Source organism: Malaclemys terrapin, chromosome 2, assembly GCF_027887155.1.
Source record: "Malaclemys terrapin pileata isolate rMalTer1 chromosome 2, rMalTer1.hap1, whole genome shotgun sequence".
Lineage (NCBI taxonomy): Eukaryota > Metazoa > Chordata > Testudines > Emydidae > Malaclemys > Malaclemys terrapin.
Window position 1 is genome coordinate 120,434,051 of NC_071506.1, and position 16,005 is coordinate 120,450,055.

The following is a 16,005-nucleotide window of genomic DNA, read 5'->3' on the forward strand; positions in this document are numbered from 1 at the left end:
AAAAATATAGGAAAATGTGATCGTGGAATCACAAAACTCGGCAAGGAGATTCAAGGACAAGTGTATTATGTCAAAATACTTACCTATAGTTCAAGAAGTAGATGGTTTTACTTTTATCAGATTTTATATTACAACCATTTGGACTCTGCATATCATGTTGCTGGAGCAAGTAGACATATTTGTATCTCACAATCATCAAACAACCAAAGCCAAAGGAAGGATTTACTAAGAGATTTTCCATTCCCTAAATCCCTATATAACAGTCCAAAGACATGGCAAGTTTGAACAATGTAACATGACAAGTAATTTGTTTCTACATTCAGGGCTACATTTTTCAAACTGTTTTATGGTCTTTTCTACACTAAAAAGTTGTATTGCTTTAACCAGTATAATTAAAGCAATGCCATTATATCAGTGTAAAGGGCTTTTTATGGGTATAGCTTCTCCCCACACAGGAAGGTGATAACTTTACTAATATAAGTCACCTTTATTGGTATAATGACATCCACACTAGGGCTTGTAGAGATATACCAATATCAGAGAAATAATCACACTCCTAACAGACATAGTTATACGGTATAATTTTCAAGTGTAGACCAGGCCTAAGCCTGCAGTAAGGGAAAGAGCGTGCAACGAAACAGGACCTAATCATTACTTGGGCAAAAGCCCCACTTGTTATCAACAGATGTTTGACTTTTAAAGGCTGAATAATCAGGCCCAGAATTATTATCATTTTGAGAAGGGAAACCAATGAGCCTAGTACAACTGCAAATAATTCTATATGAGGCATTTTGCAGACTTATGTTATTCCTCAAAAAAAAAAAAAAAATACTCAGTATATCAGAGTTTCTAAATCTTCAGGGATAGGGCATTGTGTTTACAGATCCTCACTGTCCAATGTGGCCTTCCATAGCCCCACATATTTGGACCTCTCTATATACGAAGATTCTAGCAGATCCTCCTCTGATCTGGTTCAAACAAACCAGAGCCTTTGAAACCAAGACGTTAGTAACAGATTCAACCTTATTTTTTACTAATGCTGAGACCACACTGTTATGGAACATAATGTAAACAGTTAGTTTTTCTCCCCACATTGCTTTTAAGTTCTCAAAAGTATTAGCTGCAGTCTGTTACATTGACAGTTAGTCTTATCAACTTCCAGGGGAAGTTCAAAAATTATTTAAGGAAGTGCCAGTTTCCTGAACACCCACATCGTAATTCCCTGACCCACAGAATGAGTCGGTTCAGCTCCCAGCATCTGTGTTCTGCCCACCAATCACTCCTTCAGTTCCAGGCATCATTCCAAATAATAGCCCACAGGTAGTGCAGCGGCTCCTGGTTCTCTCAACACTTCTGCCCTCCCCTTCCCAGGTTTAATCTCCAGTTCTCCGCTCTCCCTCTCCCATTGCAACAGGCTGTTGCCCAGTAGCCACCAGCTATTCTGAAAATGCAAAAGAACTTCTATAGCAGACCACACTCACCAACCCATTTGCTTATTTTGGTGTTATCACTTAGGTATACAGTTGTTTTTGTGCTGTCAAATGCCACATTTTGTGCATAAAATTGCCTGCTGTGGACAAACAGTTTTAAAAAAAAAATACAACCGTTTATTTGTACTTCCAAGGCAAAATTATAGTGAGGTTCACAAAGGAATACAGAATTAGACTCCCAGAATATATTTGAGGTTATACTGTTAATGCATAGAAATAACTGCACAGGATATACATGAAATTATACAGGCTACTAGTACTAACAGGAAGCAACAGCAGGATATTACGAGTACATAAGTACACCAGTTCCTAGAAGTCAAACTGTTATTTGGTGCAAAAATCAGTTTGTAAAGAGGCAGTAGGCAGCCAGCCAGCCACGTGGGCCAGAGCTCACTGTAGCATTAATATATATAAATTGTACTTAAGATATTTGGAACAGCTACAGAGCAGTTCCCTGGAAAGCAGGAATCTTTCCTGTGTTGATATTATAGTTTTAGGCCAAGATTGCATGCCTTTTAGAAAGTTAGTTTCAACAATCTGAAAAATCTTTCAAGACCTCTCAAAATCTCCATACATTTTAAACCGATGAAACCATTTTAAAATTTTTCTTTAAAACGTACAGAAGTGTTAAGGTTTCTTAAAAAACCATTAAGAAATGGCCTGTCCCATTTCCACCTCCTCATTCAGAAGCAATATCATACTAGAGTTCTGAAACTGTGATTGTAAGGGTTGTACGTGTTTAAACAGCTTAATGCTTTCTGTAAGAATAGAAAGTCTCTCTAGACACATCCTAATTGACCTTTTATCCCAAGACATAAGGCCCACTTGGCTGTTCAGTGCCTTCTGGTGCCAAACAGCATTTTGTTCAAAGGCCTCTAAAAGAAGACTCTAAGGCTATGGCTACATTTGCAGATGTAGAGCACTGAGAGTTAAACCAGCCCTCGGAGAGCACAGTAGGGAAACTGGTGCAGTGTGTCCACACTGTCAGATTAGAGCACACTGCTGTGGCCACATTAGCAGCTCTTGCAACGCCAGAGATAGCAGTGCATTGTGGTAGTTATCCCAGCAGGCAGGTGGCTGCAACGTGCTTTCAAATGGTGGGGGTGGAGTGTGACAGGCAGTGTGTTGTGTGTATGTGGAGAGAGAGAGAGTGGGTTTTTGGGGTCTGAGAGCATGTCAACATGCTGTCTTGTAAGTTGTAAGTTCAAACAGCAGCAGACCCCCCTCCTCCCCACCTCTCTCTCACACACACTCACAACAGCAGCATTCCACAGTAATGGCTTGCTTTGTCCCAGAGCAGATAAGCAGCCGGTTGTCAGAAACAGAGCTTTGAAAGGGCATATCCGCATTCCTATAGCCGATTCCAAAACAATGACAAGAGCGGCCACTTGAATATGGGATGTTTCCGGAGGCCGATCAGAGCACAGTAATGCAACACCATGTTCACACTGACGCTGGGGTGTTTCAGCCGAGGCGGAGCAAGCATTATGCTTCTCATGGAGGTGGACTACTCAGGAGCGCTCCAGCTGCAGAGTCCAGGCACTCTAAGTGCCTTGTCAGTGTGGACGGGTTGTGAGTTAGGACACCTAGGGCTGCTTTAATGCGCTCTAACTTGCAAGTGTAGCCAAGCCCTAAGAAACGAAAAGCCTTGCAAACTTATCCTGCTGAGCAAGCACATTGAATTACTTGATCAAAGTCAGCAGAGAGGGGAATTACACCAAAGGGAAGTCACTGCCAGTTCACAATAATATGGCAAAACCCACACAAGAGGGCATTCATACATTAGGGAATTTTCTGACTCAAGTAACCGTCTCAAAGAATCCCCAAAAGTACTACGTTCAATTCTGGTCCACCTTTATTAAAAGGTCAACCGTGTTGAGCAACCAGACTTTGTCAGCCCTGCAAGTCATTGCATAAGACAGATTTTACTGTACACAAACAGATATCAGTGCTAAGGAATTGGCAAAGAAGCCCAGGAAGGATCTTAGGTATTAATTTCTGAGTAGTCATTTTATTGTGACATGGAGAATTGCAATGAAAATTTGTAAGAACTTAATTACAGGTTCCCACTGGTTTAAGTGGAAATAGGATCAGGTCCTCAGCTGTAGCTCTGTCTTCTCTTTTATGGAGAAGCATACCTGCCAAAGAAAAGTATGCTTTGTGTTGGGTTGTGACGGATGAAGAAAAGGAAAGGGTGATCAGCGTTGAAATCCTCTTCCATAAGCATGCAGAACATAGCAATGCCAGCAGTGGCAGCTGCAGCTTCTGTGCCTTCTTCATTCACTTCTATGAAAGACTTGTGTACAATTTTAGATAGAAAGAGGTCTCGTGCGCCTGACATTCCAGACAAGTCAGCCTTGCCACTGTCAAATATATCCTGCAGGCCCAGACCTGCTAAATCTGATTTAAGGTCATAGCTGTCTTCCAGCTTAAATTTAGGCAGATGCACATGAACATCAATGGGATGCATATTTTGTGGCTGTGTCCATTCCTGGAGCTTTTCTAAGGTGATTTGCTTCTCTAGCTGGAATTACAAGCACAGAGATCATTAAACTTTGTAGAGAGTCTGAAATACCACCAGTGTAAAAGTATTTCTCTTCCAAAAACATTTAAAATGCAATATTGAAAACACGGTCTATAATGATACATGTATACAAAGTAAAGTAAATATGGATATAAAAGGCCAGATTCTGATCTTTGCTACCCCTGTATAAACCCACAGTAATTCTATTACATTCAATGGAGTTACTGCAAATTTACACCTCAGTAACCAAGATCAGAATCTGACCCAAAGCATCCAACTTTAAAATCAGAGTATTACTTTTTGCTGCTCTGTGCAAAGGAGTTAAAGAAATACTGTACTAGTGACTTAAAAAAAAATCCTATCACTTCATCTAGCCACTTGGAAGTGTAAGTCACTAAAACTCATAATGAAAATAATTAACAATCAACAAGGGAGCTGCCTTCTTGACACTTCAGTAAAGATCATCAGCTTCACTGTTTGAAAGCACAGAAAATACGACATCCAAAGCAGTTAAAAGATAAACTGCACCATTTAAAGGAAAATACAGGTTAACTATTATCAGTAACCTATTTTTATTTCACTTTGTCAACTACCTTGTGGCTCAGTTCTGAGGATTAATTAATTGGTTAAAGTTTCTGCAGCACTTTGACAAAGTGAAGGCTGCTGTAAGTAACACTGGCTGCCAATGGATTTCTAAGGGACTGAACTGACCATCAGCAGAGTGTAAGGAAACTTCTGCCCTACTTCAGGCAACCCTCCTCCCTCCCGCCCCATGCCACCAGCAGGGAGAGGACTAGCATAGCATCCACTACACCCACCCAACTTGAGAAGATCCCCCTACTCAGAACTGACGCTCTTGTGGATAGTTAGACAGGCTCCACGGCCAGATTCCTCCAACAGTGACACACAAACCAGATGCACCGCACCCTGGAAATTGGCCCAATATAATTTTATTTGATCAGTAAAACTCCTACTACACGTCTAAAATAAATAACAATGAAAGTACTTAAGGACTATCAGAGGATGGTGATAACTGGAAACAGCAGGATTTTCCCCTTTTGTTATTAATTCTTTACTGTTCTATTAGTAGGCTGAACTGGTGAAGGCATAATGTCAAAGGTTACAATTAGTGGGCTTCTGAAGGGGTGAGGGGCAGACTGAAAACAAGGTTCTATATTACAGGAAAATTGTGAAATGCCATCCAAGCAGAAACTGAGACTGGTTTGTATAAATCACCTGCTGGAGTCCAGTGGAGTTATCGTCAATGTCATCAGGTAACAGGATGATCATGCTAAGTTCTTTTCCATCATAGGGAAGCTCTAGCACACGACATTTCAGTTCAGAGATGTACCCAAAAGGATAGTTCTCTTTCTGATACATCATTTGCACTGTCTTTTTTTCATTCTGAATGGTTTACAAAAAATAAAGAAAATTTTATAAATTAAAGTTAAAAATCAGATTTCCTTACCTATGTTATTAACAATACCTTAGATTAAAATTGACTTTTAAAATCTATATTCCTTTTCACTGTATGGTTTACTCTCTCTGCCCACATGGCAATGAAAATACTCACAGGTCAGATTCACTAATGCTTGATTTATTAACAATTCTCTGAAGACCCGGTGCTATGTAAATGCTAAGTATTATTATGTTCAGTTTTGCTTTTGGTTTCTCTTGCCTAGCATAATGCTTCCTTCTTCCACTGTAGAAACTAGCCCAGATTCTTCATTCAATTGTAGCTCCTCTACGGTCCTCCAATAGCAAGAGGGGCCACAAACTATATCGATGGCATGTGAGAAATATCCCCAGTGTAAAAGCTATTCCCAGGCACTGTAGAACTAATAGATTTCTCCGCATGGTCTATGGTTGCCAACCCTCCAGGACTGTCCTGGAATCTACAGGAATTCATCTTTAATGAAAGATTATGTCATGTGAGGAAACCTTCAGGAACATGTCCAAGCAAAATTAGCAACCCTAGCATGGTTCCTCCCACAGTTCCTGACATAAGGGGCATATATGACAAGGAAAGAAGCCTTGGCCAAAGTACAGGGTGATTCAGTTATGCTCAGCTAGCATAACTGCTTCCAGGGAGGCATTAAAAGCATAATTTAAAGCTACGCTAAATTGTATTTGGGGAAAACAGACAGAGTATTGGAGGGGCCAATGTACCTACATGCCATATTTTCCTCCACTCTTCCATTCCTGCAGAAAATGGATGAGCAGTGAAACACAGAATCTAGCCCACTGACTTCAGGAAAATGTGTATGTCAGTGTTTCTCAAATTTTCATATTGGTGACTCCTTTCACATAGCAAACCTCTGAATGCAACCCCCCCTTATAAATTAAAAGCACTTTTTTTGTATTTAACACTATTATAAATGCTGGAGGCAAAGCGGGGTTGGAGATGGAGGCTGACAGCTCGTGATCCCCCATGTAATGACTTTGTGACCCCCTCAAAGGTTACGACCCCCAGTTTGAGACTCCTGGTTTATTTCCAGACAAAAAACTGTTCGAATAAATAAATAAATAAATAAGAATGTGAAAATGTTTCTATTCATATTTGGGTTGTAATTTATAAAAAAAAAATATAAAAACTTTAATTTGGGGCCTAAATTACCTGAGAGCATCCCTTTATAGATATTCTACAAGCAAAAAGATAACAGCATGCATCCATATTACCTTATTTAACCGAAATTGCATTTGTTTCGTATCTGCTTCTTTAAATTTCTCAGCCCAATTTCCTTTGAAATAAATAGCATTCACCAACACTAGTTTGGTCATATTATTAACTGAGCCCTCAGACAACAGGTTGGGAATTTTACCTTAAAAGAAATAAAAAATCATTACAACGTTATTTTACACTATACATATTTACATTTAAAAAAATCCACTGTCTTAATTCAAGAAAAGATTTCTGATTTTCCCCCCAATACAAATATAGTATATTTAAGCACCATTCTCTTGTACTGTACTACATTATGATGCATATCATAATAATAGTCCATATATAATAACGTCACAAAAGTGTAAACCCTTACAGTCTCAATTTTCAGAAATGCTTCAATTTTTGGGTGCTCAACTCAAGACAACCTAAAGGGGCCTGATTTTCAGAAAGTGGTGAGCATATGCTATTAGCAACAGGGCTTCTTTAGGGTACCTGCCACTGGGCACCCAAAATTTAGGACTACATGATTTAGAAATCTATAATAAGACCAATATTTTCAAAACCAGATGCCTAAACTTAGGCAACTATTTTGGCAATTGTTGGCCTTAATGTACGAAAATGCACATACCTTTTTAATTATCTAGCTGCCATAAACACTATGCTCATGCATTTTCTGGTTTTACCAGCCATGTGATTGGATATCCCATAACAAGACTGAACAATTCTAATGGCAGCAGAAAATGAGGACATATCCCTATTGAGTAGCCACAAAAAGATGCCCTTTATTTAACTAACCAAAATCTTTTACCTTCAGTCTGCTCTGCTACCCACTGGTTAATTTGTTTCCTTGCTTCATCTGGAGCAAGTAGAAAATCAACCGTAGCTAAATCAGCTCCATATAGTTTCTGAGTCTTAGTCAAGAAGTCCTAGAATACATAGTCAGAAGGAATAGCTTTCATTGCACATAGATAATATCTTTATAGCTATGTTTGGAAGGATTAGACATTTTTCAGTACATGTTGGTAAACATTTATTTCATCCTACATATACAAACTGATGAAAAGACATTTCCAGCAATAATAATTGAAATTTACAGAGAGGCACGGTAAGAAAAATGCTGCTTGCCAGAGTTTGATTTAAGGATCTTTGATTTGTATATTTTGACATATGATGTTGACAATTTGTGTTTTAACTGTTCTATAGCTCAACTTTTTGAATCTCTATTGTCATTAAATCATTACTGTCTGACCTGCCAATTGTTAGAAACCCCCCCCATAATTTCCCACAACTAGAAATTTAAATAGATAAATATAAAGGATAAAATGCTTAAAAATATTATCTGCCAAAATTATAAAATAATAAAAATAAAATTCTGCCAAGCCTATTTAGAGCCTAGTGAAACAACACTAACTTAGGTCAGCTAAAGAATCTGCCTGTCTCAAGGGTTGGGGGAACTGATCTTGCATTTTATTATTTTTGTTTCTGACAGATACAGGTGAACAACACTAATATTTCAATGCTCCCATCATGCATGAATATGAACTGATTGCTTATTACTGATGTTTCAGTGTTAGACTTTTTATATTGGGTGACGTTCATCCCCGTGCAACAGGCCCATACAAGCCTAAGCACTACTGAACTCCCACTGAGATTCAAAGTGGGACATAAGTGGCCATCAGACCTCATGTAGACTCTCTGCATGGGGTGAATTTCACCTATGGAAGGTAAGTTGGTTTTAAAGTACATCAGGTGGTGTACCACTGATATAACTAGCGGGTGGGATTTTCAAAAACACTTCAGTGACATAGCAGCACAAGCCCCATTGAAAATCAATGGCAGTTAGGCACCTAACTGCCATTTGTGCCCTTAAAAATCTCCCTCTCCTCCCCCGCATATTTACAGATTTATCAGTTTGAGAGCCAAAGGCACAAATGGATATCAGACTGCTACTTCCCAAAACAGGGTGCTAAATTTGTAACCAAAAATGGTTTGTCTTGTGGGTCCTTCAAATGACCTCACATTTTTTACCTCATAAATATACAAATAAAGTTATTCTGCTTGGAATCAATCAATAACATGGCAGTTATGCAGTTTACTAAATTAATTCCAAATTGTATTAAGGTTTTATCTAAATCCTGTTCCAGTGGGAGTTTTGCCACTGACTTCAAGAGGGGCAGGACCAGGCCCTAACAGAAATGGGAAGTAACTGATGATTGAGTTTTGAAAAATTCTACAGGAATTCTGTAACATGAGCTTCTGCATGAACTTACTGCTAAAAAATTGTAGGTCTTCTCTCCATAAAGCCGATTGGCAAGCTTCAACAGATAGGAAGCTCCACTTCTGTTTATGTCAGAGGTTAGGGTCTGAAATCTTGAATGAAGTTCTTCAACAACATCAAAATGAAGGGTCTGGATTAAAAGAAATTAACAATTAATACAGAATACTTGGTAGTAAGTGTTTGAAGGATCAGGCCCTTGGAGTCAGGAGGAAAACAAACAAACAGTGTTTGCCTTCTGATTGATTGTAAGCTATTTGAAAACTTCAGCTAGTACAAAATCTAGTGTTGACTTACTGGCAACACAAATGCATCACCTGTGCTCCGTCACTTGCATGGTGTACTAGTTTGGGCACAATTCAAGCTGTTTATTTTAAATTATAATGTTTGGCAGCTCTCCCCCTATGCACCATCCAGCCATAGAGATCTGTTGGGACACTGATATTAGTCCCCAGATATTAAATCTGTATGCAAGGTGCTACCAATATAGGGACCTTCAGTTCTCAAATTCACTTCTCCTTTTGGTTTTGCTTCCTCAGAGCATACTGCAAGCCCTATCTATTCTCCCAGACCTTATTTGAACATGTGAGTAAGGTGAGCTTGATCTGATTTAGTGTGATTTTCTTTTATTTTTAATAGATGATAATATAAATGCTGCCACATATTATTGATGGCTGATAATTTAAAAATTAAATATGTTACCGTAGTGTCTCTTTAAAGGCATATTTTCTCTCTGAGTGATTCTCAGAGACAAGTTATTCAACAGGATATATGCATTATGGAGAGATCTACCTGAATCTAGATGAGCCGATGAGAGCGTACCAAGGACCTTCAATGCACATAGAACTATTTGGACAAAGCTAAACTAAACCAGAGACCACGCGTAGGACATGGTCTAGGGACCTGATCCAAAGTCCATTGAACTCTATGGAAAGATTCCTATTGACTTCAATGGGCTTTGCATCAGGCCTAGGTGTCCTGGGAAGTTTCAATCTGCTTTGTATAGGTGAAAAGATGCAGTATTAATGCACTATGAAATGGGTCCATGACCCACAGAAACAAATATCCACATGCAAGTTAAAGTCTTTGGTAGCTATAACCTTTCCCACAAGTTTCTCTGCACCTCCCTGATGATGGTTAATGTATTTTCACAAATATTAGAAAGTACTTTGAATTAGAACATCAGAGTATTGTAGATTAGCATGTTGAAACTTGTCTGAGTGTGGTTTTTTTACCCCCTTTTCATGCTATTTCTGCTCTGAATAGGTTCAATCTGGGTTGGGCTGTTAGTTTAATTTTGATGATAGAACGGGAGTTAGTTTCTGTACAAAGTTCAGGTCTGACAGGTGGTGATGAAATAGTTTTATTGTTCTAATGGATAACTCAGTGCTGCCTAACATAATATAACATAAAAGAGCCCCTCCTAAAGCCAACAATACAAAGGAGACAATATTCTTATACAAATATATTGTTACCCCCAGCAGAGTAAATTCAAACATACTCTTTTACAACTGCATGTGCCATTCCAAGAAAACCGTGAATAACTGAATTCCTCTTAAGCAATAAATCCCACATGAAATTAGTACCAATGCTGTCATCCAGAATTGATTTTTGTAATTTAAAATGAATAAATACTAATTTTGAAATCTCCCAACTCTAAAACCAGAATTTAACCTACAGGAAATCTTCACAGCACTAGTTAATGCGGTTTGCAGCTTGTTTAGTGGCTGAATTTGGTAAAGGCTGAACACAAAGAGCGCAGTTCTTCAACCCTTGCTTATATTCAATAGTTTTAATCCCTGCTGAGTACTCCCATTGATTTCAGTAGAATTGGGGCCAGCCACAGCAATAAAACAAAATTGAACACCAAATCTTTTGTTATTAAAAAATGTGGCTAATGTAAAGTTATGTGGAAGTGCCTGATTAAAGCCCATTGAACTCAAAGGGAATCTTTCCATTGACTTCTGTGGGCTCTGGATCAGGGTCATCAGGCGCAAAATATAGCAAATACAGTGAAAACACAAAATACAGTAAGCGTTTAAAGTTAAGCATGTGCTTAAAGCCTTCAAAACTTAAGCACCTAAATGGTGTGCTGAAAAGGAAATAATTTCCAATTGGGGCCTTATTTAGAACATTAGGCACCTATTTTTGAAAATATTAGTCTGCAGATGTGCTGAATCTTACTATTGTGGCTGATCTCATTCAGATCATCTTTGATATGAGACTGATAATGACTTGACTCTGAATGAGAAGGTGGGTGAGAATATCTTTCATTGGACCAACTTCTGTTGGTGAGAGAGAAGCTTTTGAGATACCTTTCCCAGACCTGAAGAGCTCTGTGTATTCAGTGTCACAGCCAAATACAAGATTAAACAGGAAGTTTACCATCCTAGCCACTATGGATGTAGAAGCCCTCTACACCAACATTCCACAGAAAGATGGACTACAAGCCATCAGGAATAGCATCCCTGATACCATCACGGCAAACCTGGTGGCTGAACTTTGTGACTTTGTCCTCACCCACAACTATTTCAGATTTGGGGACAATTTATACCTTAAGTCAGCGGGACTGCTATGGGTACCCGCATGGCCCCTCAGTATGCCAACATTTTTATGGCTGACTTAGAATAGCACTTCCTCAGCTCTCGTCCCCTTACGCCACATTGATGACATCTTTATCATCTGGACCCATAGGAAGGAGGCCCTTGAGGAATTCCACCAAGATTTCAACGATTTCCACCCTACCATCAACCTCAGCCTGGACCAGCCCACACAAGAGGTCCACTTCCTAGATACTACAGTGCTAATAAGCGATGGTCACATAAACACCACCGTATACCAGAAACCTACTAACCACTATACTTACCAACATGCCTCCAGCTTTCATCCAGACCACATCACACGATCCATTGTCTACAGCCAAGCTCTAAGATACAACCGCATTTGCTCCGATCCCTCAGACAGAAACAAACACCTACAGAATTTTTATCATTCTTAAAACTGCAATACCCACCTGGTGAAGTGAAGAAACAGATTGACAGAGCCAGAAGGGTACCGAGAAGTCCCCTACTACAAGACAGACCCAACAAAGAAAGTAACAGAATGCCACTAGCCGTCACCTACAGCCCCCAACTAAAACCTCTCCAACGCATCATCAAGGATCTACAACCTGTTCCCGAAGGACAATCCCTCACTCTCACAGACCTTGAGAGACAGGCCAGTCCTCGCTTACAGACAGACTCCCAACCTGAAGCAAATACTCACCAGCAACTACACACCACACAACAAAAACACCAACCCAGGAACCAAACCCTGCTACAAACCCCAGTGCCAACTCTGTCCACATATCTATTCAAGGGACACTATCATAGGACCTAACCACGTCAGCCACACCATCCGGGGCTCCTTCACGGGCACATCTACCAATGTGATATATGCCATCATGTGCCAGCAATGCCCCTTTGCCATGTACATTGGCCAAACCGGACAGTCTCTATGCAAAAGAATAAATGGACACAAAACTGACATCGGGAATCATAACATTCAAAAACCAGTAGAACACTTCAATCTCTGTGGTAACTCAATAACAGACCTAAAAGTGGCAATTCTTCAACAAAAAAACTTCAAAAACAGACTCCAAGGTGAAGCTGTAGAACTGGAGTTAATTTGCAAACTGGATACTATCTGATTAAGCCTGAATAAAGACTGGGAGAGTTTGGGTCATTACAAAACCTACACTTAATTTCCGCAATACTAATTTCTCCCTACTGTTACTCACACTTTCTTGTCACCTGTCTGTAATGGGCCACTCTCTTACCACTTCAAAAGTTATTTTTCCTCCCTTGGTATCCTGCTGTTAATTGATTTATCTTGTTAGACTGACCTTACACTTGGTAAAGCAATCCCCATCCTTTCATGTATTTATACCTGCTCCTGTATTTTTCACTTCATGCATCTGATGAAGTGGGTTCTAGCCCACGAAAGCTTATGCCAAAATAAATTTGTTAGTCTCTAAAGTGCCACAAGGACTCCTCGTTTTTCCCCCACATATTCTAAGGAGCCTTTCAAGGTGAAGCGTTCTGTTAATACCCCTGCAGTCATAGAATAAAAGGGGGGGCTAGTGGGTTGCAGATTGTTGTAATAAACCATAAATCCAGTGTCTTTATTAAGATCATGATTTTTGGTGTCTGGCAAAGTTATGAATTTAAGCTCCCAGGCTTGTCTTTGGAAGGCGTTGTGCAGGTTTCGTTTGAAGATGGGGACTGAGAGGTCAGGATTTATGGTTTATTACAACAATATGCCACTAACCCCCCACCCCTTTTTTTTTTGTCCTATGTCTCCAGGGGTATTAATGAGCCACTTCACCTTGAATGGTCCCTTGAAAGATGTGTTAACTACTTATGCTAAACAATCTGTTCCAGCTTGTATTTATCTGTCACATGCTGAGTACCTTTCTGAGACCTTAAGGAGAGCTCTGTATAGCTCGAAAGCTTGTCTCTCTTGTCAATACAAGTTGGTCCAATAAAAGATATCTCACCTACCTTGTCTTTCTAATCTCTTGGGACCAACATGGCTACAACAACACTGTAAACAACATTAACTGTGATTGGATTGAAATAAGATTCACATCTGTTTTGAGTGTCTTGTGGAAGATAACAATCCCGTATTTTTACAAAATTCATGATCTCATGCAAAGACGTTGTCATCATGCATTATCATAGTTATGACACTTTATATTTAAGGAGGGGGAGGTGGGTTGAGTTTTTGTTTTTTAACATGGCAGCAGTATGTGTAACATTATGTATTACAAAAATCACAGATCTCTTTGCCAGAGTCGCACAGGGGCTTTGGGCAAAATCTGAAACAGAGACTCTCCTCCCTTCCAAAAAAAAAATTATCAGGGGCTGGAGGGAGTGGAGAGTGAGTCCACCCTGCACTCACCCCACAGCGATGACTCCTGTCCTGTGGGACTGGGCCTTGCTCCCCTCTCCAGGCATTGTGACCTGGCATACTCGGTTGCAACACCACTCAGTTTGTGGGCCCTTTCAAACTGGGGGCCTGGGGCAGCCCTGATCTTAGCATCAAAAGGCATGAAAACAAATTAAAAAATAATTTGGTTCCAGAGGTTTTGATCAAATTAATTAGTGACTAAATTAAGTGGGAAACAATAGGAAGGGTTAATGAATTCTTATATTTTTTCTCTTAAAACTTATTTTCTATAACATTAAAAATCTAAACAAGAGAGAAATTTTCACTGACCTTCAACAGCTGTGTCTCTGTGTTACCTTTAGCCCCTAAAAGGACCATGGCCAGTGCAGCAGAAATACTGACTGGTGAGAAGAAGATATTTCCTGTTGGGTTGGTTTCATTCAACTTTCTAAACAGATCGAGAGCAAAATGGGTGTTTGCATTACTCAGTTTCTCCATGGTTACAAGCTGAAAAATAAAATAAGTGCAATCAAGGCTCCAGGTAGTGATTTTTCAAAAACTAAACGCCCTGTGTTATGCAAAGCAAAGGTGAAACTAATAAAAGAGCATTTGTACCATATGGAACTCAGGAATATTAACTTCAATTTACCTTCCTCACACATTAACAAATTCACATAAATAGATATAACAGCTAGTAGATTGCTTACCACAAACATTCTGGTTACACCAACCTTACAGATGTTATATAATAACCTTCAGTAGCCTCTTATTTCTAAATTTGGAACAAACAAAGGTTAAGGAGCTTGCAAGAATGGACACTATAGTCCTCTTACTCCAAATTCACAAACCAGACAGTCAAGACAACTGGTGGGTGACCTCGTTTTCCCACCAGTGGATTTATTAATTGTAATACACTAAGGCATCCAGTATAGTAGCTGGTGAAAGGTACTTAAATCTCCATCTCATCTGAGACCTGTTTCTGTTGAGCAGACCACACCAAATTAAGGTCCCAGTCCTCCACAGATTTACACATCTGCTTAACTTCATGCACTGTTAGAACTCATCGAATTTACTGAGACTATTCAGTGTGTATCATGTTTAGCATGTGCCTAAATCTTTGCAGGATCAGAGCCCGAGAATGGAATCAAATGTGTACATGAGAGCTGTAGTTTTGAAATCAAAAGTGAAACGCAGAATCATGCCACTGCCCCCGCCATTAGGTATTTGCGACAGCACAGTCTCTCTGGCCTTAGGGGGTTTGTCCACACACTGAAGTTGTGTTGCTTAACTGGTGCCATTTTAAACCTGACTTGCACCGGTTTTGCTTCTGCCCGCGAGTGAGAATCGGGGAGGCAAATCATAACTAAGGAAGGAGGAGCAGCTGCATCCAGGGCTTTCCCTGGCAGGCTGCTGAGAACTTGTCATGGGCAGGCTATTGCGAAGCCGCTTCTTCTCCCTGGGGGCGGGTGGGAGAGGCTCTGCCGGTACTGTGGCCTTTTCTCTCCTGCAGGGTTGTCTCCGTGTCCCCTCTTGGCATGCAGTGAGGGGGAAGGAAGAACAGGCCGAGGCACTCGGGACCAGCCCAAGCTGCACATTTCTAATACGCTGGAGGGGGGCAGATTGCAGACTCCTGCTCGGTCCCCAGCACATGACGCAGCATCCTCCCCTTAGCCCCATTTCTTGGAGCCAATGAGCGTCCCCCGACCCCCCCTGCTCTCGGACTGGGACAAATTCACCGCTGCTGTTTCTTACCCTGCAGCCGGCTGGGGATTCACCGCTTCCAGGCAGTAGGAGAGACACGTGAACTAGTGACTCAGCCCTGCGAACTTAGCCAGGCCCGGGGCGGGGATCGTGTGTGGGCTGGGCTAGGCTGGGCCGGGCCGGGGACGAGCTTTAGGGGAGGGAAACGTACAGACGCTGCTCGGGGGGAGGACCGGGGCCGCCAGCCCCACACCAGCTGGGTGCGCTGTGACTGCAGCGGGAGGGGCCACCTCTGCAGAAGGGATTGAGGCAGCAGGGGTGCGGGGAATGGATCGGGAGGGGAGGATGAAGGAAAGGTGGGGAATGGAGGAGGGGATGAACTAGCTACGGCTGGTCAGAAATACTGATCGGCGAGAAGAAG

At 40.7% G+C, this 16,005-nt stretch overlaps 1 protein-coding gene across 1 annotated transcript; it reads right to left on the bottom strand.

Moving 5' to 3' along the window:
- Positions 1 to 1,579: 1,579 nt before the first annotated feature.
- On the bottom strand, positions 1,580 to 15,729 carry LOC128831633 (leukocyte elastase inhibitor-like). The gene is made up of 7 exons (XM_054018233.1): positions 15,636 to 15,729; positions 14,214 to 14,390; positions 8,950 to 9,087; positions 7,488 to 7,605; positions 6,694 to 6,836; positions 5,251 to 5,418; positions 1,580 to 4,014 (listed from the first exon to the last, which is right to left on the bottom strand). The coding sequence occupies exons 2-7, from the start codon at positions 14,379 to 14,381 to the stop codon at positions 3,613 to 3,615; spliced, it is 1,137 nt and encodes a 378-aa protein (XP_053874208.1). The 5' UTR covers positions 14,382 to 14,390; positions 15,636 to 15,729; the 3' UTR covers positions 1,580 to 3,612.
- Positions 15,730 to 16,005: the final 276 nt, after the last annotated feature.